The sequence below is a fragment of the Apus apus genome, chromosome 4, assembly GCF_020740795.1.
Source record: "Apus apus isolate bApuApu2 chromosome 4, bApuApu2.pri.cur, whole genome shotgun sequence".
Taxonomy (NCBI): domain Eukaryota; kingdom Metazoa; phylum Chordata; class Aves; order Apodiformes; family Apodidae; genus Apus; species Apus apus.
The window spans coordinates 39,188,590-39,214,818 of NC_067285.1; the positions used below are offsets into that span (position 1 = coordinate 39,188,590).

Here is a 26,229-nt window from a genome sequence, read left to right on the forward strand (position 1 = left end):
TAGATGGCTTGTTTTAGGGTCAGTACCAGTAAAAGTGAAGTCTTAAATTTTTAACTGCACTCTGTTCATTCTTGCTGGATCATACTTGCCATGAGCCTTCACTTCTCTAGCTGTGAAGTCAGATGCCCAGCCCACCTCCCTGTACATTTGCTCTTACTGCTCCTGGTAACCATGCAGTGATGCTGGATGCAAAATCCTTCCTGGAGTAACTGTAGGGTGAGAGGGGAAGATGATTTCAGAATCTGGTGAGTTTGCAGAACTCCCTGCCAGGGAGGAGAAGGGTATTGTGTGGCCTTGTGCATCTCAACTTTCTGCTTCAGTAATTAATTGGGTGGGTGCAAAGAAAGGTTAAATATGCAGCCACCTGTGGTTGCTCCCTCTCTTCAAGATGTGACCCTACAGCCTGGGTGCTCCAGCCCTTTCTACCTTTCACCAGCAGAGAATCCTGTAGAGGAAATAACTTCCCTGTTGTCACTGGGGAGAAACTAATCCAGCCACAACTCTACAACAGTAACAACCCAGATGAGCTGGAACTCATTTGGCTTTCTCTGTCTTGTTTTTCCCTGCAGAGTGCCACTCCTCCTGTGCTGGCTGCCTGGGGAACACTGCCCAGGACTGTACAGCTTGTCTGGCTTCCCACGTCCTGCTGGAAGGCAGGTGCCTCCCAGGGTGTCCAGAGGGGCTGTTCAGCCACCGAGGTGGCTGCTACGGTGAGTGCACAGTGCAGGCACCTGCAGCTGAGGCTGCTGAAGCTCTCTGCCTGCCCCTTCTGCAGTGCACTTCTCCACCTCATCAGAGGTGCTGCCAGACCTCTGTGAGGCTCTTTCAGTGTTTTCAGGGCAGAATAGCATAGTCCAATTTCAGGAAATGGAATTTCCTCATGGGAGTGAGGTGCACACCTTGGGTCATAAATTACTTTACCAGTTTTGCTCCTCTGGACTGTTTCCCTGAAGATATTTTGCAGTTCATTTCAGGAGGCTTGGATGGTGTTCACATATCACAGTGTGACAAAAAAGGCTCTTTACTGGACAACACCAGAAAATGGTCTGCTTTTATTAGGCTAGATAAGCATATTGGCCAGAGGAATGAGCTTTCTTTTTAATCCACTCCTGGCTGTAGGGCTGGGTTTAGAAGGAAGGAAGGATACAAGGGAATGTGCCTGATCAGTAGTGGAGACAGCATTTTTTATTTGTGCCTCAGCCATGCCCAGCAGTCAGCAAGTGACCTTCACCCAGCTTCTTTGATCTCCTCTAAGCAGATGACTGGGACTACTGGTCTTCTGAGTGACTGCAGTGATTAAATCCTGTTTGTCACTTGCAGAAAAGGATGGCCTTTGGGGTACACTGTTCATTATGAGCTGCTAAGTACAATGGGTGAGGGAATGCAGGCGTTTGAAATCTGATGAGTCCCTTCAGGGTCATCTGAAAGTCATCTTAGAAGAGATCCATTGGGTCAGGCATCCATGTATCTGTTCTGGCAGTAGCAGAAACTAACTGTTTGTTTCTCTGGCAGTCCTCAAGTTCAGAGAGAGAAACTCTTCTGAAGTCTCTTGCTCTATTTATTCAATTTATTCATCCAAGGAACAACTCTGTAAATACTAGTCTAAAGATTTATCAGTTCTGAGGTTGTGCCACCTTAGAGCTGAGGTAACTGCTGGCTGCTGCATTGTTGTTTCATAAGATGGTTTAGTGGTTAGGGTGGATGGTTGGACTTGATGATCTTGAAGGTCTTTTCCAACCTTGACCATTCTATGATTCCATGCAGTTTCAGCCTGATGTGAAAGTCTCAGAAACAAAATGTCAGCGTCAGGGAAGTGGTGTCTTTCTGTATCCTGCCAGCTTAGATCTGCTGCAGGTTTGGAACAGCAAAGCCCAGTTGATAATGTAGGAGTGTCTAAAAAATGGATTCTGCCTTTTGAACACTGAATTCACAAGGGTGCTTCCTGGGAAGGTGGTGGGAGAAGACACTGGAGCCTGATACTCTGGCAGCTGAAAAATGCCCACTTTCCATGTGGGGAGGGAGCCTGGGGGAGTCCTGAGGTGGGAGATTTTTTTAAGTTGCCTGCTTTTATTCATGGGAGAGCTTGAAAACTAGTTTTAAAGACTTTTACATATCATTAGCTATAGCATTTCTGTCTCCCTCAGAGCTGGAGCCTGGAAATCCTGGAAATACAGCATCAGTCTTTAGAGGCTGAAGGATACAAAGGCAGTTGGAGTGAAATACTTTTGAGCAATCTTAACCACTTTCTCTGCATTCTCTTTTGTGGAGCTTTTAGCAGACAGAATAGCTAAGGGGTTGGCACGTGGTTCAGGTTTTATAGGTTTTGGTTTGGGAGGGATTTGTGCAGAAATCATTCCTGGATTTTCCACTTGTGAATATCCAAGTCCTGCCACCATGACATTCATAAATGTTTAATTCATCTCCCCTGTGCCTCCCACTCTCTTACATGCACAAGCATATGCTGGAGGGAGGAACAAAAGAGCCAATCTCTATCTTTTATATTTTGTATAGATCTATACCTTGATTAATGTAGAGAACAAATCACATTTTATAAATTGACAGCTCTTGTTTATTCAAAATGAGAATTTAAGAGCCTTCCAAACCACAGCTCTGCAGTCGCTGATGCCATTTGATCATTTTATGTCCATCTTCTATAAACAATTATGGTAGGTCCTGGCTTTCTGGGGAGAGGAGAGTGTCAAGTGGACTAGATACCAAGAGCATAACAACAAGTGTTGATTGTTTTTTTTATCCAGCCTGCCATCCCTCCTGCAAGACGTGCCATGGCCCCTCCGAGCTGGAGTGCTTGCGCTGCCATCCCCACGCGACTCTGGCCAGCGGGAAGTGCAGGACCAGCTGCAAGGAAGAGCAGTATCTCAACCTGGTGGGATATTGTGTGGGTGAGTAGGAGGAGATGGCATGGCTCGGCCAGCTTGAGGATCTCCCTGGGGCATTTACCTGCTACTTGAGCTGACACCGTGAAGGAATCAAAATGCCAGTTAGGAGGAAGGTGCCACACGGGTGAAAATACCAGGAGGAAACTCCAGTGTGCACAGTGTGCAGCTAAGCCACCATAGATACCTTCACTAGAGCTGCATGGAGTCTGCAAATAGTGTAAGGCAGGTAGCAGGGAGAAGGGGACAGGGCTCCCCTTCACCAGGTTTGCTGATGCATGCCTTGGTATGAGGGCCTGAGGTCACAAGTATGGCTCAGTAGGGCTGGGAATCATCAGAGCATCCATATACTTATTAATATAAGTGTGTGTCCAGTTCTGGAGCCTCCTGCCTAAGAAGGACATGGAGCTTCTGGAGTGAGTACAGAGGAGGCCACGAAGATGATCCAAGGGCTGGAGCAGCTCTGCTCTGGTGACAGGCTGAGAGAGTTGGGGTTGGGTTGTTCAACCTGGAGGAGAGAAGGCTCCAGGGAGACCTTAGAGCACCTTCCAGTGCCTGGAGAGGCTCCAGGAAAACTGGGGAGGGACTTTGGACAAGGGCTTGTAGTGAGAGGACAAGGGGGAAGAGAGGAGATTGAGGTGAGACATGAGGAAGACATTCTTTACTGTGAGGGTGGTGAGACACTGGCCCAGGTTGCCCAGGAAAGTTGTGCCTGCCCCATCCCTGGCAGTGTTGAAGGGCAGGTTGGATGGTGCTTGGAGCAACCTGGTCTAGTGGGAGGTGTCCCTGCCCATGCAGGGGGGTTGGATCTAGATGGTCTTGAAGGTCCCTTCCAACCCAAACCAGTCTGTGGTTCTATGATAATATCATCATGGGCATGCTTGTAACAACAAGATGGGCTGCAGCTCTGCTCTCTTGAGTAGACCCAGAGCCAGGAAAGCTGTTTAAGTCCTCCACAGAGCTTTAGTAAAGTGAGTTAAGGAAACATTTGTGATTCAGAGAAGCAGTTTATGGGGCCCTGAAGAAAAACTGGCACAGCAAGCATTGCTGTGTGCATTTCTGGGAGGTAATGGGATTTCTGTCTAGGGGTTACACTTTGTGGGTGCTCAGTGCCTGCTCTTAAGCCTATCATCAGAAGCCACTGATTGCATTTACCTGTTTAGAAAGAGAAATCTCTTCTAATCCATCACACAGGCATGTATAAACATATCCTGGGAACTGCTCCAAGAATTTCTGAGATTTATCAAGCCACTTTTTGTCTTTATCAAAAAAAAAGATATGCTGTGTGTGAGGCTTCATCTAGGCTGAGGAGTTCCAAATGAGATAAGGAATCCTAAGAAGAGGGAAAAATGCATTAGACATAATAAATATACCCATTGAGAGGCTATTGTTCTCAATTTAACCTAGATTATTCCCCTTCACAGAGATTTCCTTTTGTTTACATATCTATGTTGGGGCTTTTGTTTATGAAAGGCTTGTTTCTTTGCTCTCCACAGATTAATTTTATGAACCATTTCTTCATCTTCCTTTTCAACAACAGTTACTGTTTTGTCTGCAGGGACAAAAAGAGGGGGAAAATAAAGTACTTGAGGAGTGGGAAAATACCCTGAAAGTATTGCACAGCTCCTTGTTTTTCCTACCATTAGTTTGCTTTATGCTTCCTATGAAAAAAAGGCCCGTGGAAGTGTAGCCTTCCAGCTGTAAAAAGCTCCCTGGAAAAAGCAAAGAGAGTGTGCTGCCAGTTCTGCTCATGGTAAAGAGCTCCACATCCAGGTGGTTCCATTTCACTCCTTCTTCTCCTTCAGCACTGATTGAAATGCTAAATTTGCCCTTACGAGTTATTAATTACCAGTTCAAGAGCAGCTGTCCCCTAAAAGAGAACATGAAATCCCTTGACACTTGCCTAATAGATGATTTGCATCAGAATCTAACAAAGTTTTTTCCTTTGCTTCCCAAAGGAGTATTTTTTTTACAATTACCTTTCCCATCTCTTTCTAATTCCCAACCCTCCAAGCAGAACTGTGGGGGGACCTTCTGGGAATGCTGTGTGCTGTAGCCACCTGTCACACTTTATGGACCTGCAGGGGAAAATATAGATGCAGAAAACCAACTGTCACTTTAAACCATTGTCTGTGGATTAATGTTCTTATCCTACGTGGAAGCTGAATCAGGGGAGGTTTAGGTTGGATATCAGGAAAAGGTTTTTCACCCAGAGGGTGGTTGAGCACTGGAACAAGCTCCCCAGGGCAGTGGTCACAGCACCAAGGCTGCCTGAGTTCCAGAAGCATTTGGATGATGCTCTCAGGCACAGGGTGTGACTCTTGGGGTGCCCTACACAGGAATGGGAGTTGGACTCAATGATCCTGATGGGTCCCTTCCAACTCAGCATATTCTGTGATTCTGTGATACATGGCACTTGAGTGAAGACTGGAACATTGGCCTTGTTAGTAGAAGTAAAAGAAAGATGATGTTATCAGCAGTTGATCAAGGAAGCGTTTCAAATGGAAGGAGAAGAAAGACAAAATGACCATGAATTTCCAAAGATCAGTGAGTTTCCGAGCTCTGGTGTGGGCACATTAAATTTGTGTCAGTCTTCCGTGAGAATGCTCCATTTCTGAGCTTTATTTCTCTGCTAACAAAAGAGTATGGTCAGGAATGTGGCTCTAGCAGTCTCCTGTGGAGTCTCAGGTCTTCTCTGTGGTTTTGTTTTCCCAGTTTGAAAACACTCTTTGATTTCTCTGTCCCTCTCATCCAAGACAACTTCAGCTTTAGGAAACGCTGCCGGGTAGCAGTCTGAAAATGAACATGTTGCTAAACTGTTGACCTGCTCTTACTTTTCTGATTTGAGTAAATAATCTTGAGGCTTCCTCACTGATCACATCCATTTTCCTAACTCAATGGAAGGGCCTTTAGAAGAATGGAGAGGGTCTGTGTGGTGGCTGAAGAAAGGAGCTCTCAGGCTGAGCTCCACTGGATGCTGAGCAGAGGCATCAGAGGAGGCACAGGACTCCACTTCAGAACTGGTAGCAAAGGCAGCTGGCGTGAAATGAAATTCAGCCCCTCCACTGCTACACTATACCCCCAAGGTCCCATCTTCACTTCCAGCTTTATCTTCCTTGAAAGGGATCTCCCAGTCACCTTGTTCAGCTCCTCAGGCCTTGGCTTCCGTAGGCTCTGCAGAGATGCAAAGATGTTGAAAGATAAAGCAGAAGAGCACACTCAGGAGGGTGCCCGGAACAAGGCTTTCTGCCTTGCTCTTAAAATTCCAGAAGGGACACTCTGACAACAAGAAATACATTCAGCTCCTTGTAAAATCAATGAGCTGTTGCCATTCTCTTAGAGAGACATCGATACCACCACCAAGAGTTGGAATTTCACTGAGCAGAGCAAGAGGGAAACCGGGGGCTTTGCTCCACTCAGTCACTGGCGTGCAACCTCCTAGAGAAATTAACAGCTGAGCTGCCAGAAGAGGAAGGTGAAAGATCATGTTCCTACTTTGGTCTGGGCTCCTTTGTGCCAAGAACAATGCAGCTGGATTTCCCAACTTTCTTTGCCTGGAGAAGCTCCCACCCTTTCCAGAAGATACAGACAGGTCCCTGCAAACCTGTTTGCACTTCGCCAGGGCTTCACTTTACTTCTTTGTGTGCCAAATTTCCTTCCAGTTTGTTGGGTTTTTTTTAAAGGAGAGGCCAAAAAAAACCCCTTGTTGACAACCAAGTCAAACCAAAAATCCTGGTGGGTGTTCTTCTGAATCAACCAGTGCTGATTCTTTTTCATGATTTACTGCAAGGTGCTAGAGGTTTGTTTGGAAGCTGCCATGCCTGTAAATGTCATAGTGGTTGAAGTGCTGCCCTTAAGTAGTGCTCTGTTTTAAACCCCTTACCTTACCTTAGAGTAGGAAACCTGCATCAGGAATGTGTTTTTGCTGAAGAGCCCTAAAGAGGGGAGGTGTATTTAACCAATCCAAGTGGTTGATTGCTTAGCAAATGGGGGAACTGAGAGGTAGAAATGCCTCTGGTTTCCTTTATGAGCCTTCACAAACACTTCAGAGATGATTTGGTCTCCCTAGACTTCTCTGTCTTGACAGGTGAGGGAACCATGTATGATAAATACTTTCCATGTAGAAAGGGCACTTTTTGTTCTCTTTCCTTGCTAAGAGACAGCTAAAGAGAGTGTGGAAGTAAAATAACTCTGGAAAATAACTCTGTTCTACTTTACACTGGAAGTTACTTTATAGGAAGATCAGAGATTGGTGAGGAGGGGCTTGGGTTTTTGCCTGGAGGTGAATTGATAAGGAGGATTTTGGAGCCAGCTGAAAGGGTAGCAGAAAAAAAGGTTGGTTTGGGCAGTGGGAGGCAAGGGAACAGCCTCAAAAAGATGAGCAGGGAGGCATGGGAACTGGGAGCAACATGGTGGCCTGGTGCCTTGAAGAATCGAGTTTGAATCCTGGAAGAGTTTTAAGGAAGTTAAGGAATTTTAAGGAATTTAAGTAGCTGCAAAAAAGGTGGGGTGTGAAGCATCCAAAAAGCTGAAGCCCAGAGGTGGTTACTGGCCTGCAAGCTGAGCTGGAGTGAGGACTGAAAGGGAAAGGAAGGAAAAAAGGAAAGGAGAATGAAGCAGAAAATAAATTTGGCTGTGCAGTTTTCTGGAGAAGCAGAGAGAAAACACTCTGCTTTTGTTAGTCCTGGCTTCAAAGGGAGCCTGCTGTGAAAAATGTAAATACACCTTTCCAAAGCAAAGCACTTCAGTTCTTCTTTTGCTCTCTCAGTGGATCCCCAGTGTCCCTCAGATTCACCATGAGTGGCAGTGCTGGGTTTTTGTCTGGTGTTGTGTGCTCTTTGATCTCCAGGTTTGCAAAGGAACAAGGGAGAGATGGAACTGATTTATCCTAAAACAGTACCTGGGAAAAAGATCTCTTTCAATACAGAGGAGCAAACACAGAGGCTGTAAGAAGAGAATTCCTGCAATACCACCTGCATTTGTAGATACTTAGTTTTTTAACTTCAGTTTGGGAGAGTCTAGTTATTTATAGTAGATACTGGTTATTTGGGCACACTTCGTTTTCTCTGTGTGTTTTTTTGTGCTCTGTTTATGGAACCTATTGACTGTACACATGTGCCTCTTTTGTTCTTGGTTTCTGTATTTGGTCACTTGGCCAAACTCTCTATTAGAGACCAGTGGCTCCAGCAAGAGCTTAAAACCTGTGGAATATTATTTTAACAATAAGGTGAGTAGACATTGCCAGGTTAACATGGAAGCATGAGAAACTAGTAGAATTTGTGTTCATCAGACTGAATATAAGTGCATAAAACTCTTCACCCCCCCCTCCAGCCCTGTGCATACAAGTGGCATCTGATGCTCAGGGCCTTTGGGGTGATACCTTAGTCCTTGCTTTTTATGGTGGGCTGTGTATGATCCTTTCTGGCTTCAGAGAGACTACAGAGAGATGGCAGGTCTTTCCCCTCTGATGTCAGCACGGGTTTGGCATCTTTGGCTCGGAAGGTTGATTGAGGGGGGTGCCTTGGGTATTGAGTTGTTCTTCCTGTGCAGTCAGAAACTGCAGTATGATAATCCCTGTAAGCTGGAACCCCTCTGCAGAGCTCTGGAGGTTTGTCACTGAGTTTGGGAGCATCACCTCGTGTGGGTGCTTAGCTTTTCTTGCCACTGTACTGACAGTGATGGACTGAGAAGCTACAGGGTCGCTACCTTGAGCCTAACGTTCCCTCTTGCTCACCCTTAACTCCCCTCTGGCTGTTCCTTTCCTACCTGCAACGTTTGGAGTTGGATTATATACCCTGTAAAGTCAGGAGGTGAAAGAAGCAGCTCATTAAAGGACCTTGAATCCCTGGATGCAGTCAGAGCTGCATTCATTTTTGAGCTGCATCTGTGCTTCTCCACCAGTGTCTGGTGAGAACCCCCTACACGTAACATGCAGGAGAAGTCAGGGAGAGGCTCCAGTCACTCTGATGTTCTTGCAGGTGTGGATGCAGAATTACCCTGGGTTTCTATGCGAGCCTGTCTTCAGCTTGTAAAATTAGATTGCCTGACAATCTGTAGTAATGCTGTCACAAGAGACAAAAAGGCAGAAAGCTGAACCTTCAGCAGAGGTCTGACAAGAGGCCAGGTACTGAAATCAAGCCTCATTATTACATTTCTTTCAAGACCATCGTCATTTCCTTTCTCATTTTCTGAATTACCATAATGAGGATTAATTTGGCTCCCAGGTTGCCTTACACTGCACTGTTGTACATACAAAAGGCTTGTTGTAAAACCTTTTGAAGTACCTAAGTTCAGACAGAGGTCAGGAGACACAAGCTTGTGTGCTGCTGGGCAAAAATGGAAAAAGGAGAAGGTTTTTGAGGCACTCTCATGAGGCTCTAAATGCCACTCTTGGCGTGGCTTGGAGGTCTGCAGTGGCCTCTTCAGGGTATGGGTGTCTCATTTGTGTGGGAAAATCTGAACAGTAAGAACTCCTGGAGAAGGTCTTAGAGCTGTAGAGGTTGTGCTCTTCATTTTTCAACGGTGGGAGCAGAGAGAGGTGAATGCCTCCAGCCACCAGCGTAGCCTATCAATGGGAAAGCTGTAGGGAGAAGCACCTAAAATCAAAGAAAGGTTTGGGGAAAGCAAAGAACTTTGAACTGACTTTGTACAAAGCATTCCCAAGCTCACTTAAGGTTGGGAAAGAAGGTGCAGAGAATGGGGCTGAGGGCAGGAGGAGACGAGTGCTCCCTGAGTGCAGTCATTTCTGGTCATCTCTCTTGCAGATACCTGGAAGTGCAGCACTTAGCACCTGATCCCAGCCCTTGTGCAGCAGAGAGCAGGAAAGGGCTCTGAAGGTTACACCCCTAATGTCTTCCTGGAGTTCTCAGAAGTGTGTTTCCCCGTGGCAGTTCTGGTTTATGCATCTGTGATGACAGGATCCGTTTCTCCCTGCTTCCTTTAGACTGCCACCCTTTGTGCCGTCGCTGTGTGGCCAACCTGCAGGACACTGGCAGCATCTGCCTGAAGTGCCACAACGCCCGGCACTTCCTCCTGGGGGATCACTGCATTCCTGACTGCCCACTGGGATACTACGTGGAGGATGGTGCCTGCAAAAGTGAGTATTGCCTCCTGATGCCTCCAGTTTCATTTCGCTTCCAATGGAGGCTTTTCATGTGCCCATCACTGGAGTCTCCAGTTTGTGTGGTGCCGACACAGTTCTGGGATGCTGACACTTGAAAACACTCTGTGGATACATCCTGTGGAGGAACATGCAACTTCTGCTCACAGAAGGGAGAACTCCAGCTGGTAGCATGTCTCAGCAAGTCTGCAACCTGAGATGGAGCATCATCCTAGCTAAGGTCTCTCATTGAGTCTTGTCTTGCTAGGGAAATGGTCCCAATGGTCGCCATAGATCGCAGCGTCTAAAACAAAAAGCCAGTTTCAAGCAGCCTTTTAGGGTGGTGGGATAGAATCAGTGCTCCAGCTGCCTGGGAGAAGCTGCATGGCTAGCACATTTCATTCCCCAGCCTGCTGTGCCTTCACCCAGCCTTGGTTCTCCTCCAGTTTTTTGTTGTTGATGGGGTTTGCTCTTCAGATCACTGTCACAGCTGCTTTCTGGTTTTTGGGCTCCCAGAAGAGAGTAGGTTGCTTTTCCTGTTCTGTGGCCAACGGAGACCTGTTACCAGCCCAGTGCATCTTATGCTGAGCAAAGGGTGCTGCAGTTTCCTGAAAGAAAAAGAAAATAAGACAAGTTCTGCACCTTACAATTAAGAGGTAGATGCTCCTTTTGCAGGAAGGGGCATTTCCTCATCCAGTCTAGCACCCGATGGTTAATGTTTCAAAGGTTCCCTCAAGCACTCCAGGAGCTGCCTGTTTATTTTCCTGGTTTTGACACATGAAATCTGAAGAGACCTATGAAATATACTCTGTGCCATTTAATTGGAAAGACCCTCAAGACAGATAATTTGCCTTCCTGGAAATTGAAGCCTAAGGATAACATGTCTTCCTTTGGGTGTGAAGGTTTCGTTTTTAAAGATGTTGTGCATGATTCAGACTGTGTCAAAGCTCATCCTGCATTTTGTGCTTGCTTTGAAGAGCTCCAGCACAGAACAGTGCAGTTGCTTCCCTGATTTCTGTGCCCACTTTCACTCATGGTTAATTTGGCCTGACAGATGTAATGATGGCATCAATCTTTAGGTAAAGGCCTATCAAGAAATAAAGCAGACTAATAGTTTTATGAGTATGTACCCCCTTTGGAGAAATTGATAGGGTACATTGACCTCATCCACTGTAATGTTTTAAATCTCTTTGGTAAGATTAAGAAGCACGAAAAGTGGCAGATGAAGGGATGGAAAGAGAACAGGGAAAGAAAAGATGGTAGGCATAAAAATATCTCTTGAAAAGTGCAGGGGAAGAAAAATAAATGTGCTTCCTTACTTGAGGCAGTCAGTGGGATTGCTGGCTAGGCAGGATTGCAGGAGAATCTTCTAAGACTGGGTGTCTGGGCAGTAAAGCAAGGGCTCTGAGGTGGGTGTAGGCAGATTTGGTGACACATGCAAGGAGAGCTGGTTCTAACCTCCCGTGCAGGATGATGGCATCCTTGCTGTCATCTTGAGGTGATGATCAGTCAGCCTGGGAAAATGGCATCCCCGTGTTCAGCAAGGTTGAAAAGGCAAATCAGATATTGGGCTCTAGTACAACAGGCAGGAAGTTGTTCTGCTGCTGTCTGAAGGAGCTGCATGCTGGATGGAGCTCTGCCATCTCAGAAGGGAAGGGCAGCAGGGCTGAACGTGGGAAGGAATGTCTTCTGTGCAGTAAGTGCTTCTATTCAAGGCAAAGTAGATCCTTCAGCAAGTTTCACACTTGTTCTTGCTGTCCCTGCAGGGTGTCACCCCTCCTGTAAAGCCTGCACTGGTGGGGGACCTTTTTCCTGCTCTTCCTGCAACACCAGCCTGGTTCTCTCCCACACCAGCATGTGTGTGCCAGCCTGTTCTCCAGGATACTACAGGGATGCCAGGCAGACCTGCAAACGTGAGTGTCTCTCTCCAAGCCATCTCTCTTTTCCACAGTGTAATCCTTGACAAGTCTTGTCTTGTTCCTTCACTTACTGTTTCTCTTCCCAGGAAAAGAAAGATTTCAAATGCCTAAAAATTCAAGGTCAGTTGGCAGAGGTGATTTAGCTGCCTTAGGAACAGAGCCTACAGCCTGCTTTAAATTTGAACACAGTTGCAATATTCTTATCAACTTCAAAGATAAGAGACTCTGCAGGAGAGTTCCTGTAGGCCTCCTTGTTAAAGTTGTCTAGGGGAGGCGTGGAGAAGTGGCTCACAGTACTGGGGGATTCTGGGCTTTGGGAAAACTTGACAAGTTGAGAGCAGTTTTAATCAATTCTGACTAAGGCAAACCCCCTCCCCACTGCACTACCCACCAGTACCTGCTGTGGCAGCTGCATTTTTCCCCATGTGAAACCTCAGTAGAATCAGGGTAGAGCTTGGCAGGCACAGCCCCAGCTGACTTGAGCTGTGATATTTTTACCTCCTGATGCAATTGATCTGGTGTTAGGCCCCAGGAATGTTTGATCCTACTCCTGCTTATCTCTCAGGGCCTCTCTTTTTCTTTATTATTGTGTGTTCACTCTGGCCCTGCCATCAGTTCAGTTATTCCTCACGTAGTTATTGGGCTTGGATGTTCCAAAATGCAAAATTATATGGCCCAGAGAAATAAAAAAGAGGAAAAAAACCCTGCTTTAATTGACAGACTATAATACACACTAGACCTAAAAATGAGTGAGTGCTTAAGTGATTGGGTTGCTGTGAACCTGACCACTGAGATTTGTTAAGTCCTGCATACCCATGATGGAAATCATCCTGATTTATGATAAAATAACTCTGTTGCACTGCACTGAGTGTAGGTATGAATGTCATCCTACCTCGACCCAATTTCTTTATTGATGAGGTCCTATAGCAGGGAGCTGATATTGATGGCAGCTTTACCTGCCTTTTGTTGAAATGTATGGTTCTCCTGAAGGTATTATTTCCATCTTAGCAGCAGAAATGGAGACACCTTGCATAAGTTGAAAGAAACAGGTGGAAGACTTTGCACCCTTCTTCCACTGACAAATAAAAGGCTATTCAATAATAACGAAAAAAGGCAAGTAATAGAAAAGATTAGTTAAAAAAAAAAATAATCATGGGATTCTCACTCTCCTGGCTAGTTTCCTACAAGCTCTACAGGATATTCACTCTTCTCTCATAGTATCATAGAATGGCTTGAGTTGGAAGGGACCCTAAAGATCATCTAAGTTCAGCCCCTTGCATGGGCAGGGACACCCTTGAAGATCATCTAACTCCACCAGAACACCTCCCTTCCTCGTTCAAATGCCCTCTTCTCTCCTGTTCTCTCCAACTCCTCTCCTTATTGCCAATGGCTTTCTCAGTAGCATGTGAAGAACCCTTGTGGCAGGAGGGCAGAGTGGGTTGGTGCACTGGATTTTTGTAATTCCAAGTGTCACTTGTGCCTTTTCAAGTGAAGCACTGCTGATAAGCCATGCAGATACAGACTGTCCCAGGCTGCTGGCAAAGTGCCACTTGGAGGTAATGAGAATTGTTTGCACAGAGCTTGGCTCTTAGGTTGGGAAAACGTGCTTGTCCTCGCTCTTCAACGTTTGTTTTAGGTCTCATTGCACTTTGGAGGAACTTTAGGTTTGGAGTGAAGTTCAGGAAGATGGTGAGTGCCTGTAGAGACTCTGGGAGGTATTTTTAAACTCAGTGACTTGCTGGCTGAGGAGCAGTGCAGAGCTGAACAAGCTCTTGAGGAGTTTGCAAATGCAGATCAGGAGTCACACTGATAAAAGGAGCAGAGAGGATTGCTTTCAAGTACAGATTTTTGCTTACTGGTCTGGCACGTCCCCGTGGGCAACCTGATTTCTCTGGATTTAGGCCTCTTGTGGAGTCTTTTCCCATCCTTTTAGTAGCTGTTTTTTTGTAGCACTTCCAAACAGAAATTTTTCCATGTAGTATTCTGAAGTTCAGTGAAAGCAGACTGGCACCAGTGCACCTAAAAGCAGCTCCTAGGTTCTTTAGGCAAACTGGTGGTGAGAAATCATTTGTACCTCAGTAAAATGCAGATCTTCTGTCACCTTTTTTAGTTGAGCTCAAAGAAGTCATTGTTTTGAAGGGCGAGGAGCTCTCCCTGCCATGGGATCAACATTGGTATTTTCACATGACTTTGGTACTTTGGGGGTTTGTGGTTACAAAACTCTGTCTTGAATTAAAAGGAAACTGAAGTGGATTTCCACAATTAGCATATTGCTAAATTAGCCTTCCACAGTTAGCATATTAAGGTAGAAGAATTAGGTGTTTCACACCTGAACTGTACTTGCACTAAATCCTGTGAGAGGTTTTGTGCTTTATTCTTTAGTTGAAAGACTTGGGGCTTTTTTCCTGCTTGATCAGAAGTACAGAATTGAGCTTGGGCAAAGATTCTGACTTTGAATGATGGAGTAACACTCTGGGGTGGCTGGCTGGGAATGTAGCCCTGCCTTTTGCAGACACCATCATTGTACTTGTCAGCAGAGAGGCTAGAAAATGTTTTTAGATCTTTCATATGGCTGGAGCACCTCTTCTATGAGGACAGCCTGAGAAAGTTGGGGCTGTTCAGCCTGGAGAAGAGAAGGCTCCAGGGAGACCTTAGAGCACCTTCCAGTGCCTGAAGGGGCTCCAGGAAAGATGGGAAGGGACTTGGGACTTGGGACAAGGGCAGGGAGGGAGAGGACAAGGGGGTTGGATTAAAACTGGAAGAGGGAGATTGAGGTGAGACATGAGGAGGAAATTCTTTGCTGTGAGGGTGGTGAGACCCTGGCCCAGGTTGCCCAGGGAAGCTGTGGATTCCTCATCCCTGGCAGTGTTGAAGGGCAGGTTGGATGGTGCTTGGAGCAACCTGGGCTGGTGGGAGGTGTCCCTGCCCATGCAGGGGGGTTGGAACTGGATGGTCTTGAAGGTCCCTTCCAACCCAAACCATTCTGTGATTCCATGATTCTGTGATTGCTATTAAATCTTCTGCTGTAAATTAGCAAAGAGCTCATGACATTAGGACTAAGTACACTTGGCTGTTTGTACAACCTCCTGAGAAGCTTAGACCCTGGACAGCTAAGAGGTGACTTGAAATATTCTCCACCTCTGGACTTTGATCCTATGTTCATTCTTTTTTTCCTGGCATCTTTATTTGCTCCCTGCAGCTCCAGAATTTCACACTAGGTGCAAATATACAAGTGGAAACTTGAAGTGAAATTAAAGGGGCCTTTGCCCCCCCCAAGGTTTGCTCACTGGGTTGCAGCAGTCTGCTGTGGTCCCCACGTTTGTGTCTTTAGGAGTTAAGTCTGGAATCATATGAAACACAGGTTGCTTATGGAAAACAAGGAGAACCGAGGCAGGGAAAGCTCTTATTTGGGGATTGAATTGAAGGTCAATCTTTTACCCTGACCTGTCCAGGGCAGAGCAGTGTGAGGAGACATAGCAGTCCATTCCAAGTGGAAGGACACTTGTTACATTTCAGAGGAACATAAAAAGCCAAAACTCGGAAGTCTCCAGGTGTCTCTCAAAGAGGATAAGAGGAGCAGTGAGGCTAGGACCTAATACCATTTTGACTTGTACAGTTGGCTGGTGCATCAGTGATGGGAGTAATTACAGACACTTTTCTTTGCCTTTCCACAGCTTGCAACAGCCAGTGCCTGAGCTGTGACTCTGCCTCCAGCTGCACCTCCTGCAGGGATCCAGCCAAGGTTCTGTTGTTTGGAGAGTGCCAAGATGAGAGCTGTGCTCAGCAGTATTACCTGGATTTTTCCAGCAGGACTTGCAAAGGTGAAAAATACATTGCAGGTTTAAAGAGAGAAGAATTAAAAGTGCCTTGGCTAAGAATCTGTTCCTGATCTGTGCAGGTGGCCTGCTTGAAAAAGGGGGTAGGAGGAGGGGAGTGGTTTACTTGGAAGGTTTTTAGTTTTCTCCTGTTTTGGCAGTCTGCTGTCACATGCTCCAGCCTTGCAGTGAAACAAGATTATTGCAAATCCTTCTCTTGTAAATGATTCAGTAAGTGAGCCAACAAACTTTTCAAGGGTCAGGTCCAGCAATTCATTTAGTCATGGGTCAGCTGAATAACGAGTGAGCTTGCCAGGCTTAAATCTTTTTTAGAGTGTTTATAGGGCCTGGTGTGCTTACCTGCTTCTCTCTGTCTTATTAAATCCTGCATCACTGGATGGCTGCAGAAACAGCAGTTCGGAGTGATTTAAAAGACACATGACTTGAAAGATTTCCAGAACTCTCCAGGAGAGTGTTCTATAACAGCAGTAAGTGGGGATAATGTGGCTTTATTGCAGCTTATAATCCTAAAACCAGGATATAATACAAATGACTTGTTGTTTGGTGTTCATTTCTAACTGGCTGTCTCAAGGCCTGAACCTGCCTTCACTGAGTGGCTTCTGTCCCCTTTACATTGTCATTCTACATAGAGGTGACATTGTTTGGTGCTTAAGGTGTTGGAATAAGGCAGGATTCTTGTCCTGGCTTTGTCTTGGACATGCTGCATGGGCTGGAGTAGTTCAGCTCACCTCAACGAGTCCTTTTTTCCCCACAAGTGCCACCAAGAAACAAACAGTATCATTGGCAGCCTGAGTAGTCCTTGGGCATGTGTGCATGGCTGGGATTCTGCTAAAGAGCAGAAGGGATTCCTTGTACTATTACAAGGAATCATTGAATCATTTGGGAACGACCTAGAAGATCATCAAGTCCAATGATTAACCTGACTCTGCCAAATCTGGTGCTAAACCATGTCTCAGCACCACATCTACATGGCTTTTAAACACCTCCAGGGATGGTGATTCAACCTGTCCCAGCATTTGATAACCCTTTCAGTGGGAAAGTTTCTGCTAATAGCCAATGTAATAGAATTAACTCATTAACCTAGCACACTGCCAAGTCCACCACAAAGCCTTGAAGTTGTGATCCCAGCTGGATCCAGTGTGCTTCTGGCCAGTGGACTTCCCAGGGTGGGCGTTTGGACTGTGAGGAACAATGATCTAAGTTTCTTTTGGTCAGGACCATTGGCAAGCAGGAGGTTGATGAAGCAGGGTGGGCAACAACTCTGGGCCAGTGGTTAGCAGGTCTGAATGCTGAGCAAGAGCCAAACCTGCTCGGATTTGACATGGCTAGAACTTGTCAAGTCCAAAAGGGGGGAAAGAAACCACCCCATATCTGAAGTTGTAATAAGTCACTCAGTACAAATCATGCTTGCTTTTTTTTTTTTAGCATCTCTTTCACAGTTTTTACTCTGCTCATAGCTCCTAGGGCTTATGTTCCCAGAGCTTGTAGAATCCAACTGCTAAGCACCTGTACAGGGGGAGCACCCCAGACAGAGCTGCCCTGCATGGACTTCTTTTTTCCTTCCAGAATGTGACTGGAGCTGTAATGCCTGTAAAGGTCCCCAGAGGACTGACTGCCTGCAGTGTATGGAGGGCTACGTTCTCCATGAAGGAGTCTGTGTGGAACAGTGCCCTGCAGCTTTCTACAAGGAATCAGACACATGCCAGAGTGAGTTCTTGTTGAGCCTTGCTCAACACTGCTGCCAGCACCTCTCCCTGCTTGTCTCCAGCTTGTGCACATCTTGCATTCAGCAGGCACGCTCTAGCTTCAGATCACAGACTGGTTTGGGTTGGAAGGGACCTTCAAGACCATCTAGATCCAACCCCCCTGCATGGGCAGGAGCACCTCCTAGTAGACCAGGTTGCTCCAAGCCCCATCCAGCCTGGCCTTGAATGCTTCCAGGGATGGGGCTTCCACAGCTTCCCTGGGCAACCTGGGCCAGGCTCTCACCACCCTCACACTCCAGAATTTCCTCCTCATGTCTCACCTCAATCTCCCTCTTCCAGTTTTAATCTGTTCCCCCTTGTCCTCTCCCTCCCTGCCCTTGTCCCAAGTCCCTTCCCATCTTTCCTGTAGCTCCTTCAGGCACTGGAAAGTGCTCTAAGGTCTCCTGGAGCCTTCTCTTCTCCAGCCTGAACACCCCAGCTCCCTCAGCCTGTGATCTCTCGCTGCCCTCCAACACACACACACGAGCTGTAGTTCCTGGGGGCTGTTCCAGCTCAGGGCAGGACACAGCTGTGAGCTCTGTTGAGCTGATCTCTTTACATATGGCTTCCAGGGTGTGATGATCACTGCCTTCAGTGTCACCAGCCAGATGAGTGCAGCCTTTGTGAAGCCCCCTTCCTCCTCTTGGGTGCTCATTGTGTTCACACGTGCGGGGAGCGCTACTACGCAGAGCATGCCCAGCAGAAGTGCACAGGTAAGCAAAGGGAGCCTGACCTGGTGGAGAAGGGACCAGGGTTTTTCTCTGCAAGGCTGAGGTGAAGAGGGAGCAGGTATTATGCAGGTATGAAACCTCCATTTTTAGAAAGGCCTCAAGTTGTGTTCGTGGCTCAACAAGTGGTGTAGGACTTGCATTTGTATTTGGAGTATTTTTTTCAAGTTGCTGTGGCAGTTACTGAAAACCATGTTTCCTCCATGGAAAGATCACCTCAGGTTCTCTGTAGTCAATGGGAAACAGTGGTCAAATGGGGAAGGAACTTAATTAACTCTTTTATCCCAACTCTTTGCCCCTTGTTTTTGATTACTTTCTGTAGGTGGGTGGGACACAAAGAGCAGGGGTGTTTCTGTTCTGACAGCCCTGTGCTCCTGGGGCTGCATTGTGTCTGCAGTGTCTCAATCAGCTTGTGCTTTCTATCTGATTCAGCTTGTCCTCCTGGTTGCCTGGAGTGTGACAGTCACAGCCTGTGCCACCTCTGTGACAGCACCACGTTTCTGAAGAATAAGATTTGTGTTTCTGCCTGTGGCCAGGGTTTCTATGGCAACACACAGACCAGAGAATGTGAAGAAGGTGAGTGTTTCTCACCACAAAGGAACCCAGCTGGGAGGCTTCCAGCAGATTTCCAGGCCAGAAGTAATGTTCATTCTGTGGCATTTCTGGAATTCAGCCTTCTTCTGTTTTGTGTTGCTGCTAAAATTGGAAGCTCTTTTTCTCCAACTCTGTGGTGGAGAACATGGTTTTCTAAGTGAAGCTGCCCAGTTAGGTGTGGAGTCACATCTCTCTATCAGGTACCATCAGTGTAAAACAAGTGAAAAAAATCTCTTTGGGGACATCGCTTCCTGTTGTACTTCCTTATATTTTCCTTGTTCTAAGATGTTTTAGTCCCTCTGCAGGGCATTCTGGAGTGTGTTGGCTTTGAGTTTAGTGATGGGGGACTCAGGATGTGTGGGAAGTGACTTGCCCAAACCTCTCAAAATAAGAAGGATTGGGATGGATTGGAGTTCTTGAGATGGTGGTTGTCCACCTAGGACAGTAATGAGCAGGGCATTGTAAGTGGTCTAGTCTGTTAGCCAAAGGATGGTAGTGACAGACAAGGTGCTGACACAGCCCATGGCTGAAATTCCCTCAGTAATACTTTTCCCTTCTTTTCTTTCAGCCAGCAAACATCCCTTGAGCTTCCATGTGAGCAGTCCCCTCACCGTTGGAATTGGCGGGGTGAAGCCTCTCGGCCTCTCCTTCCTGGGTGTGTGTGACCTGGGTGGTGGCACAGGACAGCTGGTGTTCCAGATCCACAGCACTCCCTCCAATGGCAGGCTGGTGCTGGTGGTGGGTGGCAAAGAGGAGCAGCTGAGCAAAGGAGACCACTTCAGCTGCAAGGATGTGAAGGAGAAGAGAGTCCGCTTCCTGCACAGCAAGGAGAAACCCAGGTGACCTTGTTGAAGCCTTTTTCAAAGCTCTTGCCTTAAAAATAAAAAAATACTTATCTCAAGAACAAGTATTTCCTTGGAAATATTCTTATGGTGAAGCACCCTTCTCACTGCTGTTAAAGAAATGAGCAAGTGGACTTAGACTGTTCCATAGCATCAGTGGTGGGGCAGAACTTCTCTGCTGGTGGGTTAAAAGGTCACTGTGATGCAGCTACCAAACCTGTTGTCCTTTGGGGTTGCAGGAGTCTGTCTTATCTTTAGGATACTCTGCTGTATGTTTGAAACTAGCATATCATTCTGGTTCTTACAGTGATTTCTTGGTACTGTCAAGAAGATGCTCAAATGGTGTCACCACTGAGCTCTACCACATCATCAGCCATTCATTCTTTGCCTGCAATATGAGCTCTGTTAGTGTCCTGGGATAATTAGCAGTGATTAGTAGCTGTGAGGATGTTGGGAGGAAGCAGATTTTCCCCGCTGCCAGGCAATAAGCCAGTCATCCTGCCAAATTTCACACTGGGATGACATCACCATAAAGCCTTGGCACTGGGCTGATACCAGTAGAATTGTTCTAAATTTCTGCCTCTATATTATCAGGGTGTTCTTTGATCCATTGTTTTCATGAAGACTTTCAGGGTGTCTTTCAGATGCCAAGAAAGCATCATTAGCTCATGTTCACTAGACTTAAGGCATGTGTTTCTGTATCATGGTCATTTGGTTTTTTTAATCTGCCTGGTTAATCATAGTGAAATGTCAGGATCTTGTCTTGGGAAACAGCTACTTGATGTTCAGGGCTATTGGGTGGCATTTTTGAAAAGTAGTTAGGGAGCAGAAAGGCTGCAAGGTGGGAGTTTCTGTTCCAGAGCCAGATAAGTGACTTTTTCCAGTGAATAGCTGGTATTCAGAGTCAGTGCTTTGTCTTGGAGATGCCACCCTGTGGGGGTGACATTACTTAAAGGGAAATGAGGATGTATCATTACATGGTTAAAGGTATTTTACTACATGTTGTGACTGGTGTAAATCTTCAGAAGGAAATACTTAAAAACAGAATGGAAAAAAAACTTGAGCTAAAGATTTTGTCACTAAGCTAGTAATTTTAGTGAATAGATCATATTTTTATCATGACTGAGTGTCCTGTAAGGGTGCTTTGTTAATTTATATTCTCCTCTATTTTGGTTTCTTGGGAACTTGTTTAGGAAAGGAGAGTTTTCCCTGAAGGTCAGCCATCAACAGCTCCTCTCTCATCCTGAGGTCATCCACATTCAAGCCTTTTCAACACAGGTAAAGTAACAAAGCTGGGAAACCTTTTGTAGCCCTCAGAGCTCTGGTTCCTTGCAGTGCTAACAAAGGAGCTGGGCAGAACTTGAACTGGAGTTGAGGTCAGACAGATTAGACTCAACTCTGGTGTAGCTGAGAGGCAGCCAAGAGTCACCTGGAAGAACTGGACTTGAGCTAAGTGACTGAAGACTCCAGCCCATGTAATTTTGCTTGTGAAGGGAACTGTAACTGTGCAATCATAGGGAGCACTAAGGAGTCCCTGCTGGTTAAATTACACTTTGGATCCACAGGTTGGACTAGTTCAGTCACTTACTGCAGGGCAATTGGACAATGATTGATCCTTATGGCAGGGACGCTTTGACAGTCAAGAGCATTTACTTCAATGCTCTGTTGTAGGACAGTTGGGAATTACATCAGCATGAGCTATTTAAGGTGTGTCTCTTAAACTGCTCAGTACTGCCAGGCAAGTTGATGGTCAAGCATCCATGTCTCTCCTGTTTGTGGCATTTAAGGTCTGGAGCACACTCAGGAAGGGGCCTTACCCAAGCAGTGGTTACAAGCAGTGGGTTTGTGACTCCTTTTCTAAGGGCAGGCCCTCTAAAAGGCCAGCAATGAAGAGATGGACAAGGTAACACACAAAGGGAGGAGCTGCTCAAGCCCAGCCAAGCTCAGCCCATCAGCAGGTCAGGGCATCACATCCCTCTGGACAGGCTTTGATTCCCACTCAACCTCCAGGTGTTCCTCTGAAGCTGCTGCAAGGGCAGTGGATGTGCTGGAGCTGCCTGGCCTGCTGTCCCACTTGTTGGTAGTCCTGCTGGCAGTGGACTCATGTGAATGGGGTCCAGGTTTCTAAGGAGGCTTTGCAGCTTGCACTGAAATTTCTCCATAGTAAAACTGTCCAGTTGAAACCTTGAGCAGGTACCTTTGCTTGAACTGAAGTTGTTGTGGCTACTTGGCATTTTCTACAGCTCCACCTGAGATCCCCAATTCCCGTGGGTCTCCGAGAGTCTTGAAACTTTGCACTGCTTGGATTTTTTCAGTTTGAGGTCCTAGAGAGGTGGTATCTTCAGTGTTAGAAATGAGTTTGTTGGTTTTTTTAATTGCACTTTGTTGCTTTTGATCATTGCATTCCATATCAGTCATTCCACAACTTCTGGAAATCAGGAGTGTTCTGGTTTCTCCTTTAGTGTAAGACAAACTGTGGATTTTGATCCTGTTGTGTGTCCATTGATTCTGGCTGGTGCCAAAATCTTTGCTTAGCCTAATCTGTTTTTTACCTCAGTAGGACATCCACCTTAGTCAGAGCTGCAGTTACTGCCCTAGAATACAGAAGTGAGGTTTAATAACAGGGATTTTTGCCTGCAGATCCTCAATAATGCTGGATGCAGGCGAGGTGGCAGCAGTTACCTCTCCCCTGAATGTTCCCAGGGCTTGGAATTCATCCCTGTGAGATCACCCCCCTCCCAAGGCAAGGCATTGCTGATGGCAAAGGGTGTTTACTGGGATTAGTGGAGACTGCAGATTTCAGCTTTCTTGATGAAGAACTAGGGAATTAGGGAACTAATTGAAACCAGCAGATGTGTTGAGTCCAGCTGGTCTTTCTTCTGGGATGAATAAAACTGTGTGGAGGCTTGACAAAGAAACAGACACTTTTGCTGACAGCACCAGGTTTTGCTGTCATTGAGATGGACTTGGTCAGTTGGAGACGAGCAAAACCACATCCCTCAGTGGTAGCTGATTGACTCATTTCTACTTTGAAGCATGAATTCAAGCTTCTGCCTCCCAGTTTGGCTCACTGCTGTTAGTGCCTTGTGTAGGTTCTTCTCCCTCTCCTGGCATTCTTCCTTGCTTCCCTTGTTCCCCTCCCTGTAACTCCATGTGAACAGCTAACCTGGGCATGCAGGCTGGGTGGGGTCTTCTTCTCAAGCATCAGTGCTCTGAAAGAAGTTATCCCAGCTGGAAGTGACACAGAGGGAGACTGGGGTGGGTCACCATCTCCAACCCACCCTGAACTGATTGTTCACACACATAAATCTTCAGCATCTGAGGAGCCTGCATCCCAGCTGGGCCTGTGGACATAACTGGAGACCTTCCAAAAGAGTTGGGAATCTAAAATTTCTATGGGTGGCAATAAGGCAAAGCTGGATCCCTTATCTCTTACCCATGCAGACAGCAAAGGGAATAGAGGCTCTGACTGATAACTAAATTGTCCTAAGGTGGTTTTTTTTCCTTTCCTGATCTAGATCTAATCTAAATTGCTAGAGATGATTAGATCTGCCTGCTGCAGGGGGAAATGTGGAGGGTGATTCTCTGCTGCTTAGAAATCTGGGGTTTCCAAGGATGAAGTGAGCTCATGTGACAGGCTGAGAGAGTTGGGGTTGTTCAGCCTGGAGAAGAGAAGGCTCCAGGGAGACCTTAGAGCACCTTCCAGTGCCTAAAGGGGCTCCAGGAAAGCTGGGGAGGGGCTTGGGACAAGGGCAGGGAGGGAGAGGACAAGGGGGAAGGGATTAAAACTGGAAGAGGGAGATTGAGGTGAGACATGAGGAGGAAATTCTTTGCTGTGAGGGTGATGAGACCCTGGCCCAGGTTGCCCAGGGAAGCTGTGGCTGCCCCATCCCTGGCAGTGTTGAAGGGCAGGTTGGATGGGGCTTGGAACAGCCTGGGCTGGTGGGAGGTGTCCCTGCCCATGCAGGGGGTTGGATCTAGATGATCTTTAGGGTCCTTTACAACCCAAACCAGTCTGTGATGATTCTGTGATGATTCATCTCCTTATCCCCCCATTTTTCATTCCAAACTTTGATCCTGATCAAATTGCGAAGGTTTAGCAAACACCTGTGAGCTGATTTTGTCTTTCAGGCCCCATATGTCTTCAGAAATGAGGCCCTCCTTGTCCACAGAGGGAAGATGGGAGCTATAACAGACCTGTTGCTTGGCGTGAGAGACGGTGACAATCCTGAGGATGTTGTGCTGATGGTTTTAGAACCTCCACGTCACGGGCAGCTGATCAAACCTCCTGGAGACTCAGCTTCTACAGTCCACTTATTCCACCTGGATGACCTGGCCAGCGGGCTGCTGTGTTATGCTCATGATGGCTCTGACACCCAGGATGATGTGTTTCTTCTGCAAGTGAGCGATGGGTACCACTTCCAGAACATCCTGTTCCACGTGAAGATTGCTTCCAAGGTGAGGGCTCTGACATCAACCCTCTCAGGCAAGTTAGAAGTCTGGAGAAGTATCACTACATCCCTGAGGAGTCACTAATCCTGCAGTACCCACAGCCTGTGGTCAGAGACAGGAGAAAGCAGAGGGTTGATTGAAGTTTGGAGGCTGCCTGTGTTTTGGTTTGCAACAGGGTTGATTCATCTCAAATTGTGCAGCTTTTACAGCTCCAAATCTGCAGTTATTTGATAAAAAGATTTTCTGGAGTTGCAGGGGAGAGGATTGCACTGGTAAGGGAAAAGAACTAGAGAATGAGGGGATGATAGGGAGAGAAGGCTGATGAGACAGGCAAATCATCACCAGGGTGGTGGGAGACGTGAAAGGAGCAGGGATGAACTGAATGACTTGACTACTAAGATCTATCACTGGTACTTTGGTGGTGGTGGTGGTTTCTCCCAAGGTCAGGGGCTCTGCTGTTCTCTCAGGTTTGCTCCACTGAAATATTTCCCTCGGTGCATCTTTCTGTTTGACCACTTCCCTAAGGACAGGGCACAGGTATGCAAGTTTAGAAATCATTAAGCAAGTCTTTTAATGTTTGTTTCTTGCTTTTATGGATGTTCACAATGAAGTGTCTCATAATTGGCTGTCTCTTCTGCATTTGGACATGAAGTGGGGCTTTGTGTTACATTTAAGAGAGATTACAGCAGTAAAATGAGAAACAATGATGCTTTTGTTTATGAAACAAACCCCAGGCAAACAAGGCATTCAATACCTACACTCTGTGGGGTGAAGCCTTCAGAAAAATGAAGTGCTCACAAGCATTTCAGTTCTGGAATTGTGGTGTTGTAATAAAACAGAAGGAAAAAACAAGCTTAAAAATTTCTGGACTTCCTTAATGTGACAGAGTAATGAAAAATAGAGATGTCAGGGAAGAAATGCACAGTTTGCAGCCTTATTTATGTGCATCTGAGAATAACACAATCTTTGGGTGCTTCCACTCCATGAAAAGGAGTTAGAAGTAGGTTTTTTTATCCTCTTTTGTCCTCTTCCCTGCTGTATTAGGTGCCTTTCACAGCAGCTTGGGCATGAAAATGTGAAGGAAGGTTTCCAAGTGCTCTGTGCATCCGTGTAGTGAGCACAAGGAGGGACTGGTCCCCTTGGGACCCTATGGTTGCTCCTAAAGCTGTGATAGCAGTTAATGATAATTAGTGCCATGACTCACATGTAGGTCTGGGAATGAAAAAGGAGTTGTTTTCCAGGCTGGTGCTGACTGAATTAGACTCTTGGAATAAGAGCACATAAGATGTGGAGCTCCTGGAGAGGTTCCAGAGGAGGCCACGGAGATGGGCAGAGGGCTGGAGCAGCTCTGCTCTGGAGACAGGCTGGGAGAGTTGGGGTGTTCAGCCTGGAGAAGAGAAGGCTCCAGGGAGACCTTAGAGCACCTTCCAGTGCCTGAAGGGGCTCCAGGAAAGCTGGGGAGGGACTTGGGACAAGGGCAGGGAGGGAGAGGACAAGAGGGAATGGATTAAAACTGGGAGAGATTTAGGTGAGACATGAGGAGGAGATTCTGGAGTGTGAGGGTGGTGAGAGCCTGGCCCAGGTTGCCCAGGGAAGCTGTGGCTGCCCCATCCCTGGCAGTGTTGAAGGGCAGGTTGGATGGGGCTTGGAGCAGCCTGGGCTGGTGGGAGGTGTCCCTGCCCATGCAGGGATATTCATTTTGGAAACAAGCCACAGGAATAATTTGAAGGTTAGAAAACCCAGCAAGTCAGAAATTACTTTCATGGAAGGTTAGGCAGACTTTGGGTTTACAGAGTGGTTAAGAGATGACTTGACCACGGGTGAAATTCCCCACATGGGGAGAAGATGCTTGATCTAAAAGTCTTCCTTACAAGTATGTTCTAACTTAGCAAAGGAAGTGATGTGGATTTGGTGCTGTAATTCCTAAGTAAAATCTATGTATTTAATTTCTGAATGTCTGAACTGCCTCTGCTTGAGGAAAGGATGGAAACCTGACATAGTTCATGTTTCTGCTCAAATTCATTGTGTGCATTTGCCTACCTTTAAGTTCCACTTTCCCCCATCTTGTAGAAGAGCGTGAAGTTGGTCTTGAGTTTGCTCGTGGAGCAGTAACAACAACT

At 46.5% G+C, this 26,229-nt stretch overlaps 1 protein-coding gene across 1 annotated transcript in view; it reads left to right on the forward strand.

Annotated features, from left to right (window-relative positions):
* The window catches only part of FRAS1 (Fraser extracellular matrix complex subunit 1), a 164,752-nt gene that overhangs the window by 85,974 nt on the left and 52,549 nt on the right, over window positions 1-26,229 (forward strand). Inside the window, exons 18-28 of the mRNA XM_051618261.1 lie at window positions 570-710; window positions 2,757-2,900; window positions 9,838-9,990; window positions 11,760-11,906; window positions 15,587-15,733; window positions 17,315-17,455; window positions 18,066-18,206; window positions 18,654-18,797; window positions 19,384-19,654; window positions 20,851-20,935; window positions 23,789-24,115. Coding sequence (XP_051474221.1) covers window positions 570-710; window positions 2,757-2,900; window positions 9,838-9,990; window positions 11,760-11,906; window positions 15,587-15,733; window positions 17,315-17,455; window positions 18,066-18,206; window positions 18,654-18,797; window positions 19,384-19,654; window positions 20,851-20,935; window positions 23,789-24,115 — 1,841 coding nt within the window. The remainder of the gene's footprint in view (window positions 1-569; window positions 711-2,756; window positions 2,901-9,837; window positions 9,991-11,759; window positions 11,907-15,586; window positions 15,734-17,314; window positions 17,456-18,065; window positions 18,207-18,653; window positions 18,798-19,383; window positions 19,655-20,850; window positions 20,936-23,788; window positions 24,116-26,229) is intronic.